Source organism: Malaya genurostris, chromosome 2, assembly GCF_030247185.1.
Source record: "Malaya genurostris strain Urasoe2022 chromosome 2, Malgen_1.1, whole genome shotgun sequence".
In the NCBI taxonomy this organism is placed as follows: domain Eukaryota; kingdom Metazoa; phylum Arthropoda; class Insecta; order Diptera; family Culicidae; genus Malaya; species Malaya genurostris.
Window position 1 is genome coordinate 281,391,208 of NC_080571.1, and position 22,391 is coordinate 281,413,598.

General features: G+C 34.4%; 2 protein-coding genes and 1 pseudogene across 2 annotated transcripts in view; 2 read left to right on the plus strand and 1 right to left on the minus strand.

Moving 5' to 3' along the window:
- The first annotated feature begins 8,538 nt into the window (after positions 1-8,538).
- Positions 8,539-9,532, plus strand: LOC131427082 (glutathione S-transferase 1-like). Its single transcript, XM_058589995.1, has 3 exons — positions 8,539-8,775; positions 8,833-9,036; positions 9,097-9,532. The coding sequence occupies exons 1-3, from the start codon at positions 8,572-8,574 to the stop codon at positions 9,427-9,429; spliced, it is 741 nt and encodes a 246-aa protein (XP_058445978.1). The 5' UTR covers positions 8,539-8,571; the 3' UTR covers positions 9,430-9,532.
- A 3,476-nt stretch (positions 9,533-13,008) lies between these two features.
- LOC131429241 (uncharacterized) overlaps positions 13,009-22,391 on the plus strand; it is a 10,316-nt gene continuing 933 nt past the window's right edge. Inside the window, exons 1-4 of the mRNA XM_058593289.1 lie at positions 13,009-13,234; positions 13,288-13,491; positions 13,552-13,878; positions 22,385-22,391. The exon at positions 22,385-22,391 is cut by the window's right edge and continues 149 nt beyond it. Coding sequence (XP_058449272.1) covers positions 13,091-13,234; positions 13,288-13,491; positions 13,552-13,878; positions 22,385-22,391 — 682 coding nt within the window. The 5' untranslated portion in view covers positions 13,009-13,090. The remainder of the gene's footprint in view (positions 13,235-13,287; positions 13,492-13,551; positions 13,879-22,384) is intronic.
- LOC131430299 (glutathione S-transferase 1-like) lies at positions 20,669-21,951 on the minus strand (annotated as a pseudogene).

The following is a 22,391-nucleotide window of genomic DNA, read 5'->3' on the forward strand; positions in this document are numbered from 1 at the left end:
AATGTAAATTTGCAAAATATTTTTATCTGTGTATAATGCCTTTCATTTGAGCTTAAATTTGTGAAAATCGGTCAAGCAACCTATGAGAAGAATAAGTGGCATTATTTCATGCATATCCTCATACACACCGACATTGCTCAGCTGGACGAACTCAGTCGAATGGTATATGTATAACATTTGGCCTTTAGGGCCAACTTTTACTAGTTGATTTTCAAGTCATTTCTTATCCTTCCTATATCAGAGTTCCAGTCAAAGAAATTTAAATAATTTTTTTTAAACTGTCATTCATCTGAGTAAGTAGCATACGTTGATCTTGTACATCCAAACATTAGCTCTTTTTACGAACCGAATCCTAAATAACGTAAACGTTTTTTAGGAACCTACTTCGTAAAAAGAGGTCTTTGCATAAAATGAAAACAGTTTCAGGGTAATTGATTTTCCATGGAAACCACCACAATATGTGCATTTTTATGAAGTGTGTGCAGAGTAGATTCCGGAAAACCATGTTTAGGGTCGTTTTGAATTCCAATATGGCGACTTCCGGTTTATCGATATTCCTTGAAAACACTTAAAACATGGATATTTTCGGAACAGATTTGATGTGTAGGTACCAAAAACGATGTTTGAAGTTGTTCCGAAATCCAAGATGGCGACTTCCGGTTTATCGATATTCCTTGAAAACTTTTACAATATGGGTATTTTCGGATGGGGTTTAAACAGATGACGGAAAACGATATTTGATGTCGTTTCAAATTCCAAGATAGCAACCTTCGGTTTATCGATATTCCTTGAAAAATAAGAGTGTTTTCGGAACGAATTGGATATCAGAAAACGATGTTTGAGCTTGTTTCGAAATTCAATATGGTAAATTCTAGTTCATCGGTATTCATTGAAAACTCTTCGTTTGTCGGTACCTGCACATGAAATTCGTTTGGTACCTGCACATGAAATGGGTTTGGATGAATGAAGCAGTGAAGATGAGTATACATGCTTCACGGCGTATGATATTCATGAATATACCTGCTTTATGAATCATGTTGCTTTTGAGGAAGCGTGAGCCTTGTTGCTTTATTGAAGTGGCTGTCCATGCACGAGAATAGAAGAGAGCGAACAATATTCACCCCTACTACTGTTTCTCCTTCTCTCGGTAAGAGAGAAGCTCTAGCCCCATAATTCACAGCAAGCAAATTAGCTTCACGGTGCAAGATAGTGACGAAGATTTTTTTTTTTTTTTTTTTAATAACTATTTATTGGAATATGAGTTAAAATTAAATTATTAAGATTTAAATTGGGTGTTCAGCCACAAGTGGTGACTTTTCAGCCCTGTTATATATATATATATATATATATATATATATATATATATATATATATATATATATATATATATATATATATATATATATATATATATATATATATATATATATATATATATATATATATATATATATATATATATATATATATGATTTGGTTATTACCATGAATACATCATTTGCTTCCGCAATTCTGAGATTTTTGTGTAGGGAAAATTCTAAACCTACATGTATTGTGTAATGGGGAAAAGGAACTTATATACTAACTTACTAACTAATACAGAGAGCGAATCGATTCAATTGAAGATTGCATCGATTTTTGTCGGAATTTGCTTATAATATTATGTGACATTACATCTAATGGTTCTATATTTGTGAGTCTGTGTAACTCATTTGTACTAAACCAGGGAGAATCAGAATCATTTTCAGAATTTTATTCTGAATCCTTTGAAGCGTTTTCTTCCTGGTGGAACAACAGCTTGACCAAATTGGTACCGCATAAAGCATGGCTGGTCTGAAAATTTGTTTATAAATTAACAATTTGTTTTTTAGACAGAGCTTAGAATTTCTGTTTATAAGAGGATATAAACATTTAATATATTTATTACACTTTGCCTGGATTCCTTCAATGTGATCCTTGAAAGTGAGTTTTTTGTCATACGTTAAACCTAAGTATTTAGCTTGATCAGACCATGTCAATTCCAAGCCATTCAATTTGAGAATGTGATTATTGTTTGGTTTAAGAAAAGAAGCTCTTGGCTTGTGAGGAAAGATAATTAATTGCGTTTTTGCTGCATTTGGTTTAATTTTCCATTTTGACAGATAATCACTGAAAATATTTAAACTTCTTTGTAGGCGACTGCAGATCACTCTTAGATTTCTACCTGTGGCTAACAGACTTGTGTCGTCACAGAATAGCGATTTCTGACAACCAACGGGTAGATTTGGAAGATCAGAAGTGAAAATATTATACAAGATTGGAGCTACACTCGAACCCTGCGGAACACCGGCTCGTACGGGTAGCAATTCAGATTTACAATTCTGATAGCTAACCTGAAGAGTACGATCAGTTAAATAATTTTGAATCATTTTGATCAAATAAATAGGAAACTGAAAATCAGACATTTTTGCTATTAAACCTTTGTGCCAAACACTGTCGAATGCTTTTTCTATGTCTAGAAGAGCAACTCCAGTGGATAACCCAGAAGATTTATTTGATTTTATCATGTTCGTTACTCTGACAAGTTGATGAGTAGTTGAATGTTCATGACGAAATCCAAACTGCTCTGGTAAAAAAATTGAATTCTCATTTATATGAGTCATCATTCTCAACAAGATAATTTTTTCAAAAAGTTTACTGATAGAAGAAAGTAAGCTAATTGGGCGATAACTTGATGTTTCTGCTGGGTTTTTATCAGGTTTTAGGATAGGAATTACTTTAGCGTTTTTCCATCTTTTTGGGAAGTAAGCTAATGAAAAACACTTGTTGAAAATTTTAACCAGGAGTCTCAAGGCAACATCGGGAAGATTTTTAATAAGAATATTAAAAATTCCATCATTACCAGGAGCCTTCATGTTTTTGAGTTTCCTAATAATTGATTTAATTTCATCAAAATTCGTCTCAATAATGTCATCGTGTGATAACACTTGGGTTGAAATATGATCATATTTCAGTGAGACTTCATTTACAATAGGACTCACAACGTTTAAATTAAAATTGTGGACGCTCTCGAACTGCTGAGCTAGCTTTTGAGCTTTTTCACCATTTGTAAGAAGTATTTGATTTCCTTCCTTGAGAGCAGGAATTGGTTTCTGAGGTTTCTTAAGAACCTTAGAAAGTTTCCAGAAAGGTTTAGAATATGGTTTAATTTGTTCAACTTCTTTAGCGAAATTTTCATTTCGCAAAAGAGTAAATCTATGTTTAATTTCTTTTTGTAAATCCTTAACTATGTTTTTCATAGCAGGATCACGAGAACGTTGATATTGTCGTCGACGAACATTCTTCAACCGAATGAGCAGTTGAAGATTGTCATCGATGATAGGAGAATTTAATTTAGTTTGAGCTTTGGGAACTGAAAGATTTCTAGCTTCGATAATATAATGATTCAAATTATCAATGGCTGTGTCGATGTCCGCAGAATTTTCTAAAATAGTTTCATGATCCACATGATTTTCAATGTGAGATCTGTAATCCAACCAATTAGCTCTATGATAGTTGAAAATAGAACTAATTGGATTAATTATAGCTTCGTTGGAAAGTCTGAATGTTACAGGAAGATGATCTGAGTCAAAATCAGCATGAGTAATCGGTTCACTACAAATGTGACTTTGATCTGTTAGAACCAGATCAATTGTAGACGGGTTTTTCACGGAAGAGAAACAAGTAGGATTACTGGGATGAAGAACTGTAAAGTAACCAGCTGAGAGTTGATTATGAAGTATTTTACCATTACTGTTATTTTGCCTACAATTCCACTGGACATGCTTAGCATTTAAGTCCCCTATTACGAAAAATTTTGATCGATATCTTGTAAGTTTTTGCAAATCGCCTTTAAAGAAATTTAATTGTTCGCCGGTGCATTGGAATGGCAAATATGCTCCAGCGATGAAATAAATTCCATGAATGGTTTCAACTTCGATTCCCAAGCTTTCAATAACTTTAGTATTGAAAGAAGGTAAAATTCGATGTTTAATTTGCCGTTGGACAAAAATGGCAACTCCACCACCAATTCCAGTAAACCTGTCAAATCGATGAACCACATAATGTGGATTACTTTTCAATTTTACATTTGGTTTAAGAAAAGTTTCTGTCACAATGGCAATATGAATTTTGTGAACTTTGAGAAAATTATAAAATTCATCTTCACTCGATTTCAAAGATCGAGCATTCCAATTTAAAATATTCAAATAATTATTTAACATCACTGTTAAATTTTAAATTCATTATAATATTATTTGCAAATTTCCATCCGATTTGAAATGCTTCAAAAAGTGATGAAGTCGAATTCATTTGGATGATCATTTGAAAAAGTTGATCTTGTAGGTAGATCATTTTATTTTCAGTTATATCGCCTAAATCGACTTCATTTAAAGAAGCGAATGGCATTGAAGGAATATTTGCCATTAGAAGAAGATGATTTGGCCGGTCTACCTATTAATAAATTGTTTTCGTTAGAAGAAGAACTGCAAGGCGGTCCTGTGTTTTGATTATTTACATTAGAAGAAATAGGTGATAGATTTCTACCTAATATACCAGCATAACTGACATTAGAAGAAGATGATGACGAGGTCGATCTACCTGTCAATAAATTGTTTTCGTTAGAAGACGAATTGGCAGGCGTACCTGTTTTTTGTTTCGAAGAAATCAGTGCCTTAAAAGAATTAGGCGTGGCATTTGTAACGGTTTTTTGATTTTCAGGTATGTTCTGTAAATTTAAGGTCGTTGATTTGACTTGTTGTCGAAGCGAACGAGCGTTTAAAATTTTTTCCCTGACAGGACATTTCAAATAATTGGATTTATGATTTCCATTGCAATTTGAACATGAAAATTTATCAGTGGTTTCATTCATTGGACAAACGTCTTTCGAATGCGATTTACCACAATTCAAACACCGTATATCCATATGACAATTTTTGGTTCCATGACCGAACCCTTGGCAACGACGACATTGCGTTAAGTTTGCAATACGATTATGCCGTTTATAATGTTCCCAATGAATTTTAATGTGGGAAATGAAACGTACTTTTTCTAAAGTTTTCAAATTATTTACATCACTTCGATTGAAGTGTATTAGGTAAAGTTCATGGGAAATTCCAGAGCGTGGTTTAGAAGTACCATTTGCTCTTTTTTTCATAAGTATTACTTGGGAAGGGGCAAAACCAAGCAATTCTTTTAGTTCATTTTTAATTTCATCAATACTTTGATCATTTGATAATCCTTTCAAGACAGCCTTGAAGGGTCTGTCTGATTTTATATCATATGAATAAAATTTATGAAGTTTTTCGGACAAATATCGAATAAGACGTTCGTAATCTTCCAATCCATCCACCAAGACTCGACATTCTCCTCTTCGTCCGATTTGAAATGAGACTTTTACTTCCGGGAGAAAAGTAGAAAGCTCAGTACGGAATGCTTTGAAGTCGGAAATCATCACCGTCACTGGTGGCATAGATTGATGTTTCTTCCCAGAACGACAAGCGTCCATTTTGGGAATTTTTGAAGAATTTTCTTCTATGTCGCTACAATCGGATTCAGGAAGAATCTCGTAAATATTGTTAGACGGCATAGGATCAACGGAAGGGAAATCCGTCCGTTGTCTTTTATTTTTACATTCAGATTCTATAAGATCGTGAATGTTATTAGAAAAATGTTGAATAACGGATTGTGATTTATTCCGTATTGAATTATTTTTAGCCTTAGGCTTGTTGCCTTTCCGGTTGGACGCAGGCATTTTTAAAATTAATGAAATTTTAAATTAAATTAACTAGGCTAAATTAGTCTTCGATTAGACTCCTAGCTAGCCTTAAAAAAGGCTGATTAATTTCTTAGTCACTCTAATATCACTCTTTGTATCACTTAGTGTGACGAAGATTAAATATTCAGTTTTCGCTAGCAGACTGATGACTGGCTCTTAACTGTCGCATGTTTCTTCGAGGTCAGAATTCACATTTGTTTATACAGAATTCAATTTGTGTGCACTGCCACCGCTAGAGCGTTTATTAGAATAAAGGTTTTGCTGTAATTAGGTTTTTTTATCGTGACGACACAAATGAACAAGTATTCATCCTTGACAGTTCAGCGGTACTGTTTACCAACAAGCTTAAACAAAAATCGAAGAGCATATCTAAAACAATCATCTTTACACTTTGCAACTAGTCACTTTTATTTAATAAATATCAAAAACGAACCGTATTCAATCGTGAACAAATGTTTTAAAGCTTTATTTAGGCAATACGGACCGTAAATGGTCTGATCCAATTTGTCAATAAACAAGCAAAAGAAATTTCTGTTTACAAACAGTACTGCTGAACTGTCAAAATGTGTTCATCCGATTGAGGTTAGCAGTGACGGTAAAAAACCTAATGGGGACATGTGTTTCTCACGGCTCTCACAGCTCATAGCAATACACAATGAAAATTCAATAAAAAAATCTTCAATGCGCAATACTGATTAAAAGACTTTTTTTTTTTTTATCCAGCAGGAATTTGATTTACAGAAGTAACAAGAGTGCAGGAGCTAGTTTCTTACTAGCAGCTAGCAAAGAAGCGTTTGTTTGTTTGCAGTATTTTGTGAGATCACCAGATCGCCATTGCGAATTGCTTCGCTCCTGTTACTTCTGTTTATAATATTCAAGTATAACTAAGAATTCTTACCCTCTACTAACTTGACACGAATTGAATAAGTGATATGCAACAGTTTTCGTGGCATGAAGTCATCATTAACAGCCGTTTGCGTTCGGTAGCCAGTCATCGGTCTGTTAGAGAAAACTGAATATATAATCTTCATCACTTACTAGCCACGTGAAGATTGTTAGCTTGCAATGAATTGTTTGTGAGAAGAACGACGTTCAGGACCACGAGAGAGCCAACTATATTCACGGCTTCTATTCTTCATGAAGATTCTAATACCAGCACACTATAACATCTGTGCATATGTGGAATATATTTGCTTCCACTAACACTTTGTTTGTGTGGTTCTTTTTGACTGGAAAGACGTCCTCTTTGTAAGCGGTGGAATTGTTCGCTCACAATGCAATGGAAACTATATATTCATTCACCGGTGAATGAATATTCCAAACCCTGGGAGAATATCTTATATTGTAGGGGGTTTCAAAAAATATCAATAAACCGGAAGTCGCCATCTTGGATTTCGGAACAACCTCAAATATCGGGTTTTGGTACCTACACATCAAATCTGTTCCGAAAATATCCATGTTTTAAGTGTTTTCAAGGAATATCTATAAAACGAAAGTCGCCATATTGGAATTCAGAACGACCCTAAACATGGTTTTCCGGAATCTACCCTGCAAACACGTCATAAAAATGCTCACTTTGTGGTGGTTTCCATGGAATTTCTATACATCAAATCTGCGTCGAAAATACCCATATTGTAAAACTTTTCATAGAATATCAGTCGCCATTTTGAATTTTGGAACGGCCCCAAACATTGTTTTCCGGCTCCTACTCATCAAATCCATTCCGAAAATATTTATAAGATTAGGTTTTAAAACATTCACTGCATAGATCTTTTTACGAAGTAAATTCTAAATAACGTAAGCTTTTTTAACTAACTAACTCGATTTACAACCCCCCTTTTAGTTCGTAAACGAAGGTTTCGGTGTAGTATATTTTTCACTCTTCACGTGACTATCGAGGGATTGGAAAAGTGAACTAACTGGAAAAGTTCTGAAACTATTTTCAGTAATAACTGTGCAATTTACCGAACCAAATAGAAACTTCGATAAGCTTTTTAACAATACTATTCACTCAGTTAAAATCGAATATAAAACTACTCGAATCAACATATCGCTCAACCAATTTTAAAAACCAAGTTGAAACATAACTGACTCGAGTTTTTGAATTAGTTTCACAAGCAGTATTATGAACATCAATAAAAATAAGTTTTGCAACAGTCACTCCGAATCAATTAGTGACACACTGCTTACAAATATACGTGTACGTGTGGCATTGCGTATCCAACTTAGCCAAAAAATACTACCATTTAGTAACAATTGTGAAATAAGCTAATTTCAAGTTGGTTCTGTGAAATTGAGATTATCAGTATTCGGATCTCATTTCCGCACAATTTGAAAATTACGTTTCAACATGTGGCTATGTTAGTATCATTTTTCAGTATTGTGACTATCTTCAAACGTTTCAGACCAAAGATATACAATGTGATGAACTGAGTAACACCTGAAAATCAGTCAAAAAATAATTCAAAATCATAATCTAACATTTTCTGATTTCCGATTAGGTTTTCACTGAAACAAGATAGATTTTATATGAATTTTTAGACAAATATGTTTTGTGCTTTTATCACATGATAACAATACTTTTCCAATACTGAGCTAGTTCAATAGGTTTATTATATCAATTTGGTTTCGCTCCGGTGTTCTGCTCAAGAAACTGTGATACGGTTTTTCGGGCGTTTTTTTTACTATTCATCTAGATTGGCGGTATCAATACATGTAGGAGATGAATAAACTGGTGGAATCGCCTATTACGCACTAATTCAATTATCAACCAGTTCATGTCTAACGTTGAACGAGTGAGTAACTGTTTGGAAACAAGCAGCATTAAAAATCCTAGAATGGGTAAAATTTTACTCTACACCGCAGCAATAAGCCCTCCAGCTCATTCCGTGAAATTGACTGCTGAAGCACTTGGTCTGGAATTAGAAATCAAGGCACTGAACTTACTCGCTGGTGATCATTTGAAACCAGATTTCATTAAGGTATGGAAATGAACGATTGAAAAGTCATGAAAGTCAAAAAAATAATCTAAATTTCAGCTGAACCCTCAACACACGGTTCCGGTGATTATCGATACAGACGGAACGATTGTTTACGACAGTCATGCAATCAACGTTTACTTGACGACAAAGTACGCAAAAGATGATGAACTGTATCCAAGTGACATCGTAACCCGAGCCAAAATCAACGCAGCACTACATTTCGATTCAGGAGTTCTCTTTTCTAGACTACGCTTCTATTTCGCAAGCAATATTCCATTACAACATGCGGATTAGAATCTTTAAATTCTTTTATTTCCTTAGGAACCGATTCTATACTGCGGATCCAGCGAATCTCCACAGGCCAAAATTGACTACCTCTATAAGGCGTATGAACTGTTGAATGACACACTGGTCAATGATTACATAGTTGGCAACAAGCTCACTCTTGCAGATTTGAGTTGTATTGCCAGCATTGCTGCTATTGATGCCATTTTTCCATTTGATAAGAACACATACCCGAAGCTAGCTGCTTGGGTCGAACGTATGTCAAAGTTGCCATATTACAACAAGGCCCATGAAAGTGCCGAAGCATTGGCTGCTCTTTGTCGCCTCAAACTCGAAGAAAATGGTAAAAGCAAAGCAAAGAGTTTGTAATTCCAACAAAATGGTGAATGGTGATATGATCAATACAAGTTTCTAACTAAAAAATTCAACCATGATACTACCGATTCATGATTCTAAGCGAATTAAAAAACATCCCAGCAAAAATATGAAAACTTCAATCAACATAAAGTTCTTCCGAAAAGCCCAAAATCCACGATTTAGAATGTGTATTTAGAAGAACTTTCGAATGCTTTCTGGGAGAACACTTTATGTGACCACGGTCCGAGGAGACCCCCCCCCCCCCCTTCTTAAGTGCATGTATAAAAACCTACAGTGTGGAACAGTTCTCAGTTCGTTTAGGCCATCTCTGGAAAAACGAAGTGAGTTCCACTATTGCAGGAAGAAACCGGAATCCGGAATCCGAAAACCGGTTTAATCGAAGTCGGTTCTCAATCTCCAACCGTTAATCAAAAACCGGGAATCAAAAAAAACCCGACATTATTTTTTTGACCGTCTGCTGACAATGACTACCGATTGGAATAGCTTTGAGGCGAGTTTAGAGATTATTTTACGACTTTTACTTCGCCGCTTTTATTGACGGTATACATATTTTAATAATCTTGACTCTGTAATTTCGGAACCGAAGCTTGGATCCGGACGGTATTCAGGTATTGAATACCTAGCTAAGTTTGTGAAAATCGGTCAAGCTATCGCTGAGAAAAGATAGTAAGATCCATTTAGGAATTCATAACCACTATTTCTGGTGCTTGGAAAATTGGAACTAGCCGGTATCGGTTTGTTTGGTTATCTACTGATAATTGCTACCGATTGGAGTAGTTTCCAATCCAATTAGATTTTTTTTAACGTTTTTTTGTTTCGCTGATGGTATCAAAGTTTCAACACACCTTATCCTATAATTCCGGAACTGCATTGCACTGCATGAGCCTAAGTTTGGTAAAATCGGACATGCCAACTCTGAGCAAAGTAACAAAATAATTTGAAATTGTTATTTTTACACTAATCACACTTTAATTCCGGAGCCGGATTGTCGGATCGAAATGAAATTCAGGAACTTTGTATGAGACAATTGCATCTTTCGTTTGAATCTAAGTTTGTGAGAATCGGTTCAGCCGTCTCTGAGAAAAGTTAGTGCACTTATTTTAATTTTTTTGTTGCACTGTCATCCTGTAACTTCGGTATCGGTTGTGGGATTCGAATAAAATTCAGAAACTTTCATTTGAATATCAGTTCATGAAAATCGGTTCAGCCAGCTCCGGGAAAAGTGAGTGCAAAGAAATGATTAGATTCAAATGAAAGGTCTTGTGGTCCCATACAAAATTCCTGAATATTATTTGGATCCGTCTTCCGGTTCCGGAGCTATGGGGTAAAATGCGCAAAAAAATGAAAATATGTGTTCTAACTATTCTCATAGACGCGCCGACCGATTTTCACAAACTTAGGTTCAAATGAAAGGTCCCATACGTAATTCCTGAATTTCATTTCAAATATAGGGTAAAGTGTGTTAAAAATTTTATACCATCACTGAAAAGGGCGAAAAACCGTAAAAAGTTTTCTAAATCGATCTCAAATCTTTTCCAATTTATAGTTTTTATCAGTAGACAGTCAAACAAACCGACTTCGGTTATTCTTTTAAGAATCGAAGAAAATTATTTCGAAGAATACCACAGTTTTATATATGATTGATATGAGAAAGGCATCATTACACCACTAGGTGGATTAAAATAGGTTTTTTCTTTATTTATGTTTTTTTTTCTTCGAATAAATTCTTGTTTGAAGAACGTTCATGCACACGTATATCTAAGCGTGATCCTTCATGTACACTGGTATTTTGTATGTTGTATTTGCAATTTTCAAGTAATGTCACAATATCATAAATACATTTGATAAATAGATCATTTATAGGAACATAACTAATTGTTAGTGTTCTCTATGTCGGAGCTGAAAGCTGGACATCGGCATAGTGACATTCGTTTCATCTAAATACTAATAAGACCTATAATTTTTAATATGATACTCTATGACGATTTGAATATTGTAAATAAATGAACCGGTAATCGGACATGGATAAATTCAGCAAATCATTTATGGGGCTATCAATGGTTTATTCGGTTACAGACTATCATTAAATAAACCGGAAGTCGCCATCTTGAAATTTGAAACCACCTCAAACATCGTTTTCCGACATCTGCTCATCATCCTCGTTCCGAAAATACCCATATTGTAGTAATTTCCATGGAATATAAATGATCCGGAAATGATTTTCATTTTCATGCAAAGCCCTCTTTTTACGAAGTAGGTTCGTAAAAAAAGTTGCCGTTATTTGGGATTTTGTTCGTAAAAAGAGTTACATAAAAAGAGGTAACGTAAAAAAAGTTTACGTAAACGGAGGTTCGGGTGTAATTTGAATCAAAAAACACTTTTTTTGTATTTTTTACGGAGAAACAGCTTAAGCAAATTTATTCAAATTGTTTACATTATTTATTTATTTTTTCAAATCACACAATTTTTCATGATCTTGGATATAAATTTGTGTGAAAAACGACGCTCCATTTATGTGCATCTTATAAAATGTAAAATCACAAGATTTCCTCGAACTGTGTGATGTTTCAGCAATTAACTACTGTCACTGAAAAATCAGTAAATTGTGTACTGCTGAACTTCTATGTGGACCAATGCAGAAATTAATGACAGCATTTTACTAAATGCCAGTAATTACGATGTAATTAATGAACGCTTTGATATTCATTGCTTGCAGCATTTACAGTAAACAATGTTTTACTGAATGAGTTACAGCAAATCATTTTGCTGAAACAAAATACGAAAATTTGGTAGTCAAGTTCAAATACCCAAAAACCGACCAAATTTTTTAAACCGAACTCGAAACCCGCTGGGTTCGGGTCGGGTTTCGGGTATTTGTTACCCCAGAATTGAAAGCTGTCTAAAGTTACTTTTTTATTCCAAAACATTTGCAAAGAAGCTACTTTAATAATATTTGAGTTTGGTCAATTTAGATAAGCAATATTTAATTTTTGGTAAAACAAGTCCCTAATTTACGTTAAAATTTCCTTTTTATTACCGCGTTTCGCTATGTGCCAATCAACTAATATCGAACAAATAAAATTTTAACGTACGCGATAATTGTATTATATGAGCTGGTGTTAAAATGTAAAGTATCAGCACTGCACTATTAGCAGATTTCAAGATTTGCAGTATGTGCGATTGAGTCTATCTTACTATCGTGTAAATTAAACAGATAATTGCTGTATGTGTTGGTCTGAACAAACAATATTCTACAAATCGATTATATAATCTTGATAAACATGTATCATATCAAATGTACCTTAGCCAGAGAATCAAAAGATAAAAACAGAAATTTGAAAGTTACACTTATCAAATGTAAACTGCATATGAATTTGGCATAATACTGTTTGGTATATGTAATAAAACACCGGTAAATAATTCAGCTGCCTATCATAGAGATAGCTACTGCCGGGTAAACTGTTTGACTAAGCATTCAATTTGTGTTTCACAAATATCATTGAAGTATTCAGTAACTAAAACACACCCTTCGCGTTAATGATAAATGACTACATATATACAGTCGAGTTCAATTGTGTTCTTTGTCAGTTCGTTTCCGACATTGGACGAGTGAACAGTTGTTTTGATAAATAAATTGGTTCCAATAGTGAAAATGGGAAAAGTTGTACTGTACACGGCTAAATTAAGTCCACCGGGTCGTTCTGTAGAGCTGACCGCTAAAGCTCTTGGTCTGGAGCTGGAAATCAACCCAGTAAACCTACTCGCCGGTGATCACTTGAAACCAGAATTCGTCAAGGTATGTTAATCAATGATCGAGAAAGTAGACTAGTGATATAGCTATCCTTCTAGATGAATCCACAACACACAATCCCGTTGATTATCGATGAGGACGGAACGGTCGTTTATGACAGTCATGCAATTAACATCTACTTGGCTACTAAGTACGGAAAGGATGATAGTCTGTATCCGAATGACATCGCGACCCGAGCAAAAATTAACGCAGCATTACATTTCGATTCTGGAGTACTCTTCGCTAGACTTCGTTTTTATTTGGTAAGAGATAATATTATCTCACAGTTCTGGCCGATTTTGTTATCATCTTTTACCTCTTAGGAACCAATCCTGTACTATGGATCCGTCGAGACTCCGCAGGATAGAATTGACTACCTGTACAAGGCATATGAACTGTTGAATGATACACTGGTCAATGATTACATCGTTGGAAACAAGCTAACTTTAGCGGATTTGAGTTGCATTGCAAGCATTGCATCTGTTCACGCCATTTTCCCAATTGATAAGAGCAAGTACCCAAAACTAGCGGCATGGGTTGAGCGCGTATCAACTTTGCCATACTACAAAAAGACTAATCAAGAAGGTGCCGAGGAGCTGGCTTCCCTCTACCGTGCGAAACTTGAAGAAAATCGTCAGAAAGCAAAGAAATAATTTCAGTACAAAGTTTTGAAAAATAAAAATAATAGCAAATACATTTGACAGTGCTTTGATTTAGTACATCTGGATCGCGACAGTGCCCTGATTATTCAAATAATATGAGTTAGTATGAGATAAATTCGTAGCCACTGAACACCGGGGGCATACAAAAAGACCGATCTTATTTGTATTGGTACAATCGCAATCCTCTTTCCGAATCTGTAGAAACACTCATCTGTTGCTATGAATGAAATGAAACAAAACTGTAGAAACACAATGATACTAAAAGCATACTCGTACGAATGTAAACCCAGTATTTGGTGATCAGCCGTGACGATCGTGGCTCATCACAACGGAGTTAGAATCGGTCGTAGTTAGAGTATATTGCAGGTAATTCACAAAATGTACAACATAAGTAAGTGTTGATTAGAAGTTTTGTTAGGTTCACTTTTTGGTCTAGGATTCAATCAATCTGTGTATTTATTATTAATCAAAAGAAGTTTAATAGAGAGTCGTGATGTTCCATTGAAATTTGATATATTATTCAACAGGTATTTCATTCGCTTCAGTGCACTATAGTTCAGACGTTCTAAGGCCAAGAATAATAATATTCCAACGTATAAAGTTGTGTAATTTCAAAACTAAAATTTGTTAAAATTTTACTACAGTCGAACTTTTTTTCGACCGTGTTGTTTCTTAGGGCGAACGCGAAAATATTGGATTCCATTTTGTCACAAATCGCTGATTAAAAGTCGAGTAATCTGCAAAATAACAAATGAGAAAGCTATTGGTACAATAACCCTAGAATCAATGAATACTAAACCAGACCGTGTCAGCATGCAGCGAAATAAATCTTTAGTTCAGCAACGCCATCGCACGGCATCACATTAAACATATCATGTCTATCGAATGAGTGCGAAGTGCTTCTATTTTGGCGCGAACGAACTTGACATTTCTCTCAACTACTTGTATGTACAAGATTCGGTGCTGACTTGCCTGAGGGCGCAATGTTCGCAAAAAAGGATGTTGCCAATGATTTGGAAATGTGAGAGCTAGATATCTTGTTAATACGTTTTCTTTGACAAAACTAAACTTGTGAACTGAAGTCCGAATGATCGACTTCGCTCGTCGAAATTTAGAATGTCTGTAAGCAATATTCAGAGAAATCCTTTATTTTAATTCCATTGTTTACCTCTCGTAGTGGTTAATAGTAAATAGTAGAAAAAACGTTTAAACTTTGCTTTCTTTAGCATTTCATAAAGACGCTTAACCAAAGAAACTAATCCAAAAGTCTGTGGTTGGGGACGGGTGTAGCGTAATGGGTAAGTCGATGCCTTTCACGCAGCCCACCTGGGTTCGATTCCCAACCCCGCACATAGGGTTAGAAAGTTTTTCTGGCCCGAAGAGACGAATGACCTTAAGGTTAAAACCTCAATAATCGAAACAAAAAAAAAAGTCTGTGGGTTTGAAATCACTAGTTGATAAAAAATATTTAACCATCGATTATCATCTGAATCCCGACTAACCAAAATAAAATTTACAACAAGATTTCAGAACGGCAAACACCAGGTGTACTCCTAATTATTTTCCGTTTTTCCGATAGATTGAATTATGTTACTGTTTTGTGTTACTATTGGTAAACATAGGTGTATTAGTAGTCGAAACTACGAAAATTTCTTTCAATCTGTTTTTATCGCGAAATACGAACAAAATTTTGAGAATATGTGCTACACAATGTTTATTAAATTCTATCAAGAAAAAAGTGCCCGTGCGATTGTCGAACTTCATAGCGATCGTGCTCTAACACTTCGCACATGTTTCGAAAATTCGAAGAAGAAGATATCGACCTTTACGAAGGCCTTAAATTGTGACGAATCCGACAAATTGTAGTGTTTTTCAATGCGTCAAAGTTTCTCGGATTTTTTTTACCTGAATCGATTTCGAAAGCCTTAAACACATTTGAAAGCTACTATTAGGTTATTTGGTAGGCTCATAATTCTAATGGGCGATGATATAATCTTATAAATATTTCAGTGAGACTTTTTAAATAGCAAGAGGAAGGCATCATAAAACCACTCGGTTGATTGGAACAGGGTTTTTTAATTACCGTTGTAATACTTTCATTCAGAAATAACATGCATTAAGCAAAGTACAAATTTTCGGGGCGTTACACAATTTTTTATCGAATTTTCAACTCTTGAACGTTCGGTAATTCAATTGATTTCTGCCCGTTTGGTAATAAAATTTTTGTTAAACTATCAAACAATTACCGAACAGTGCTGTAAGCCATAGGGAATCTTCTAACGAATGGTTCGGTAATTATTTTGTTTATATTTTTTATTAAAATATGATTTAAAATGAATTTTCGGATTTAAAAAACAATTCAAATTTTCCACTTACGATTGTGTTGTTCGGATTTGGATATTTTTCACTGAAACGAATGAAGCAATTTAGAACCAGTGGCTACGGTTTTAGTGCCCTACATATCCACGAAAAAAATTTTTAACGATATGTGTTGGTAGTAAGTGGACATAGTGATATGAAGTTACTTTCTGCCTATAAGTAAGAAATAGCTTTAAGGAGTTCTAATGTTTTTAAAACGTGTACATCGGTATCTCAATTCATTTGACGAACCCTTCAAGATTTTGTTCCGTTTGGTACAATGGACAATTTTACCATACGGCCAGCATGATTTTCACCGAATATTCCGATTTACTGTATGAATTGTAATATTATTTACAGAATTCTGTAATGAAAACATGCGTGACTGTCCGGTGAAAATTTGCATAATTTTTGTAAAATGAAATTCATGTACCGAAACAAATTGATTACCGAAAGTTTTCATCAAAAACATTACCGAACAACGGAATCAAATCTTAGTGGGTAGGCAATCGATTCGCAACTAATCGAATTCTCAATCATACTTACATCCGATGTAAAGAAATGTCCATGAAAGTTATTTCATCTGAATAATCCATAAAATTTTTATGTCGCCTTAGTAATACTCCAACAATATTGATAAACTTTTTATGAAATGTTTTCATTTTTTTACAGTTTTTTTTTATCACACGGAAGAAATTGCGATATCGCAGTTTTTGATTTTTGCGATAGTTGATTCAACTAATTTCTTTTTTATTTAACCAATACAGTTTTGGATTTGCATATATTCAAGTAGTTGAAAAATGTGTTGTTTTGAATGCCGGAGACAGCTGAAAGCAAAACAAAGTCAATGAAAATAACATCTGTGGGTAAAGCGTTTGGAAAAAATGTGTTCATTCGATTTGAAGAAATTTATGATTCCATAACAAGTGTTTATCGAACAGCGGTGTTGTGATAAAGTTAACCTTGTTTAAGATGAAAAGGATTTGGTAACAAACTAGAAAACGTTTGCTCATGTGGTGTTACAAAAATCAAACAATTTTCACACATTTGTACTACTGTACAGAGATATTAAAATCAAAAGATTGCTAGTAACGAAACGTCCTCAATCAAATGTATATGCGTTCGTCTATACTTAATCGTTTTCGTTAAATCCAATCTTGTAATCTTTCAGGTATGCGCAAAAATTTTATGCTACTGCTTTCTGAATCATCGACTCGTTGCTGTTTTTGTTCCATCGAAAGCAATCGCGGCACCCACTTGGAAAAAACCTTTTTCATGCTCAATTTTTCATTAAGGATAGTAAATACACTTCCATATGATATCTGTGTCATCTCAGCAATCTCACGGAGCTTCACTTTACGATCTTTCATTATAATTTTTGTCACTTCACTCACATTTTCCGGTGTAACGGCTTCCACAGGTCTACCCGAGCGTTCCGTGTAATTTGTGTCGGTACGACCACGTTTAAACTCGGCGAACCACCGACAAATCGTTACTTTTGATGGACAAGAGTCCGGATAACATTTTTCAATCCATTGTTTCGCTTGCACGGTGTTTTTACCCATTAAAAAACAATGTTTTATCGAAACACGAAACTCGGTATTTTCCATTTTTTAAACAAACTACAAAACGACTTTACTCCAACCTCGATAACTCAGCTGTTTCTGGTCGGATCGACTTAAAATTTTGACCCGTTTCAAGCAAAGGTTAGTACTCTAGAAAGACGTGGTTACTGGTTTACTACGAGCGCCATCTCTGCTTTAGTCTCGGGACTTATTGATCCATGTGTTATAGTTGATAACAGTTAAAATGCATCAATTCTGTATAAAATATTCAAAACGACGAATGTAACAAAGAGAGATTCTCTTTGTTTACTTTCTCTTTTGATGATTGCGAAATATTCCTGCTTTTTTCGGTAATTTTTTTAGAGCAGATTAAAAGATGATAGCTTTAGTTATTATTATCGGTAAATAATTGGAGAGAAGGATTGCTAAGAGTGCCGTAATAATCAAAAGAGAAAGTAAACAAAGAGAATCTCTCATTGTTACATACGTCGTTTTGAACATTTTATACAGAATTAATAACCTTGGCTGGAAAAGCAAGGTTAAAAAATCGTCCAATCAAGATCCAATCTGAAATCGTTGATTTACCGCTGAGAGGTGTGAGAATTAGTGATAACCGATTTCTTACAGGCATTAATAACAAAGTGTAACGCATGTCAATGAGACTTTCAAAATCATGGAAAATTGTCAATTTTGTATCTTTGGGGAATGCTCCTCTAATACTCTTTATCACCAGAGTTGGGAAAAATACCGCTTTCGTTACGGCACGGCTAATGTAGTTTGAACATAGTTTCTCGTTTGATGCACCCCGTGTTCGAATTCTCAACCGATTGTCTGATTCGCTATACAAAGAATACTAGATTAAGAGAAATGAATGCTAGATGAACGTTTCATGAAAATAATGAGCTTGGATCGTAATCACATTGATATTGTTAATGCGGTAGCATTCACTTCGCAATAGCAATACGCAATGCGAAATTAGTAAAAAAAATATTTCAAACCACGAATAGTGATTAGAACAAAAGACTGTTTTACTTCCAGCTGTTTGGTGCTGATGATAATGTTCATGCACTAGCAATAAAATACTTTTTGACATGAATTTAATTTATAGAAGTTGGGAGCGTTATTATTAATTACAGCATATATGTTATTAACTGCATTGAAATTATTCCAGCCATCCTTCTAGTAAAGAGGCTATTATTTTTTTCAATCGTACCGGCACCGCGGTTCTGTTTTTTTCAATACGGTTGAAAACTCGTGTTTTCAAAACCAAGCTTCGGTATCGGTTATTGTTTTCATTACCGCGTGTACGAAATCACTTTCCTTAACTTTATCAACACCTGTACGTACCGGTGTGAATTATAATCCACCTCTGCTTACCACCTATTATTAGATTCCTGAAAATTAGAAAATTCCAATTCCCAACGGTTGATGCACCCAAGTTCATATATATTGACTTAAATTATCATCTTTCAGTACTCATATTAGGTAAACTTTTAAATTTCGCTAATTTACTCGCCCCTCCGTGCACTTTTTCCCGATCGAATCAGTAGTTTTTTCTTAGAATTTAGATCTTTACTGATCCCGACTTGACATGATCATGATCATACAAAAATCAAAATCACTTTGAGATCACATCAGTTGTGATTTCGTAACGATGATTTATTCCTTGGTTAAGATCACTTGTAATGAAATCAGTATTTTTTTATGTTCGAGCTCAGTGATCTTAAGATTAGCAGTGATCGGTGATTTTCCCAGCCCTGTTAATAACTACACACTTAAAAACTTTTACATCTTATTAGATGCACATAAATGGAGCGTCGCAATTCACGCAAATATACGTGGAAGAACATTTAATATTGTGTCTAAAACTCCATGACATGAAATTCATTGAAATAAAAAAAAGAATTTTGTAGCAACCCACCGCGACTTGAACCGAGAATCATTGGATCGCAAGTTCGTCTGATAATCGACTGAGCCACAGAAGCATGCATCTGCTAGGCCGGTAAAAGGTGCATTTAAATTCATACAGTTGCACCTGCTAGCAGAACGCAAGTTACAGTCGAAACCAGTAAAATTCAAGCTAATTTAACATTAAGTCATGACAAATAAAATTTTCCGTCATTTGACACATTAGGTCTTTATGAATTACATCGTATGACGGATTAAGTCACCTGTAAAATTCAATTTTTTTAGAGTGTAATGATATTACATGTCAATATAAAATGCTGTTTATATGGTTTATATTGGAACAACGATATTTATTTCACGTATCTCAACATACCAACTTTTTTCAATTAGATCATGACGTATATCAGTAAGTATATTTTGATTATTATCGCAAATCAATAACACTGTTCCGGTTGATTCAACGAATTGCAATGTCTAAAACAACTAGAACGGATTTGTTTTTCATCTAACAGAATTTTGTTTCAATAACAACACCAGTTATTTCAACTAAAATATTTATTGAAATTGAAAAGTATGTGTCCTCACTAATTGACAGCATTTTTTTTTCAACCAATCAAATTAGTTTTTTCACCCATCGTTTCTGCTAATCGAAAAACAAAAATGACAGTTTAGGTAAAACAACAATCGATTAGTTGTGCTAAATTTTAACCAATCGGAATCAGAAAATTAACTAATATTCTGGTTGAAATGGGATCGTGATTGGTTCCGGGTGACGATTCGCCAAATTAGAAATGACAATAAGGGATGCGGATGAATTGAGCTCACTATCACCTATCACAATTGTATAGTTATTGTGTAACGGCTTCAGTAGTCATCTCAGTTCCTGTAGGCATCTCATATACGAAAACCATTAGCTAGAGTGATTGATTGACCTTAAGGGTGAGATAAAACAGGTACATTCGCTTCGAGTTTTCGCTATAACAGTATTGAACAATTTTCTTTCTATTCTTTCTGCGGTATTGTTTCTTAGAGCCAAAAGCAAAAATATTGTACCCGATTTTATCACAATTCGTTGATTGAAAATCAAATAACAAAAAATCCAGTTGTCCAGTCCTCTAAAGATCGATACCAAAAGTTAATTAGTTTGGATCGGAATGTAAGTACCAATTGATCGTCTAAACTTCGATAATCATAAGTGGTGAATAATACTTATACGAAATTCGATTAATCGACAATCCTACGAATTTTTAATTCTACAAAATGCTACTATCTTGCGTACATCAACTATAATAAAATCGTCGTTAATATATTGCACTGACTAAGTTACTAACTTTTGTAATTAAAAATTACGCAAATAATACTTTTTTGAATCTAAACATTATAGCTATATTTCTTAAATTATATGAGTTTATAAAGAAACTTTTTGCTGAGCAAATATACGCTAAGATCTTTACTTATTTTTGTTCATCGCAAGGACCATTTGAATAATATCACCAAACTGGTCGATAGCCGGTTGATTAAGTTCCCAGTAACCGGGAATTTCCTTCATTCTCTCGAGCCACGCAATAGTTTTCGGAAATGTTGTGCGATCGAACCAAATAAATACATCCAAATTGGAAACTGTCATCATACAGTCAATGTCGGCCAATGTCACCTGGTTCCCAACTAGATATCTGTCAATCAGCATAGCTTCCAATAATTCAATACCCTTCAGTGCATACTCCAGACAATATCGGGGAATTTCAGACATATCACTAGGTTCCCTAATGATGTCAGCTATAAATCGCAATCTAGCAAATAAAACTCCGGATTCGTAATGTAAGATCGCATTGATCTTAGCCTGCTTGGCTGGATCGAAATAGTAAAGCGAGCATACTTAGTGATAATGTAAATGGCATTTGCATGGCTATCGTATAGAACTGTACTATTGTCATCGATCAATGGAATGGTATGCAGCGGATTCATCTAAAAAGATATTCTGAACTAGTAAATATATAAAAATAACTAATCACATGAACAAGGAAACCTTAATAAAATTCTCCGAAAGTTGCTCATTGGCCAGAATATCTATTTCACTGAGAACTAAAATATGTAATTTCAGAATTTTTTAAATAATTTCAAGTGAATAACTTACTGAAACTCGAGATCAAGGCCAATAGCTTTTGCGGTTAATTGTACTGTCTTGCCTGGAGGGGCTAAGTAGATTACTGTAGAGTTTTATTTTACTCATATTTTACCGCAGAACGCAAGGCACACGCAACTTTATTTTCTCCCAAGTAACTGATGACTGAAAACTAACATTCACAGTATTCGTTACGTTGTCGTTATTGCCTACCGGATCGTTGGTGGTAATTATATTTGAATATAGTCTTTATAACTACTATCACAACGCCACGATCAATTCCATACATATTAACAATAATAGCCAATTAAGGTAAGGAACACTTTAAATGAATAACATTACGGATTTTTTTCCAGCAATTTTATAATTGAATATGCTAAAATTTTTTGATATTCAATTATTTAGAATCATAAGAAATTCTTTTCAAAACGGGCAGTAACAAGACATGATGTGCAACTTATAATTTATGCTGATATTTTCCAGATTCGATCAGCTACTTTTTAAATGTCTTTTTCTCATCTTCATATTTAATCCAGGCTAACTTGCAA

Excerpts from the sequence above, each read along its gene's own strand:
- LOC131427082 (XM_058589995.1), top strand. The coding sequence starts at position 8,572 with ATGTCTAACGTTGAACGAGTGAGTAACTGTTTGGAAACAAGCAGCATT. Across the intron at positions 8,776-8,832 it reads TGAAACCAGATTTCATTAAG|CTGAACCCTCAACACACGGT; the intron begins GTATGGAAATGA and ends TCTAAATTTCAG. Across the intron at positions 9,037-9,096 it reads CTAGACTACGCTTCTATTTC|GAACCGATTCTATACTGCGG; the intron begins GCAAGCAATATT and ends TTATTTCCTTAG.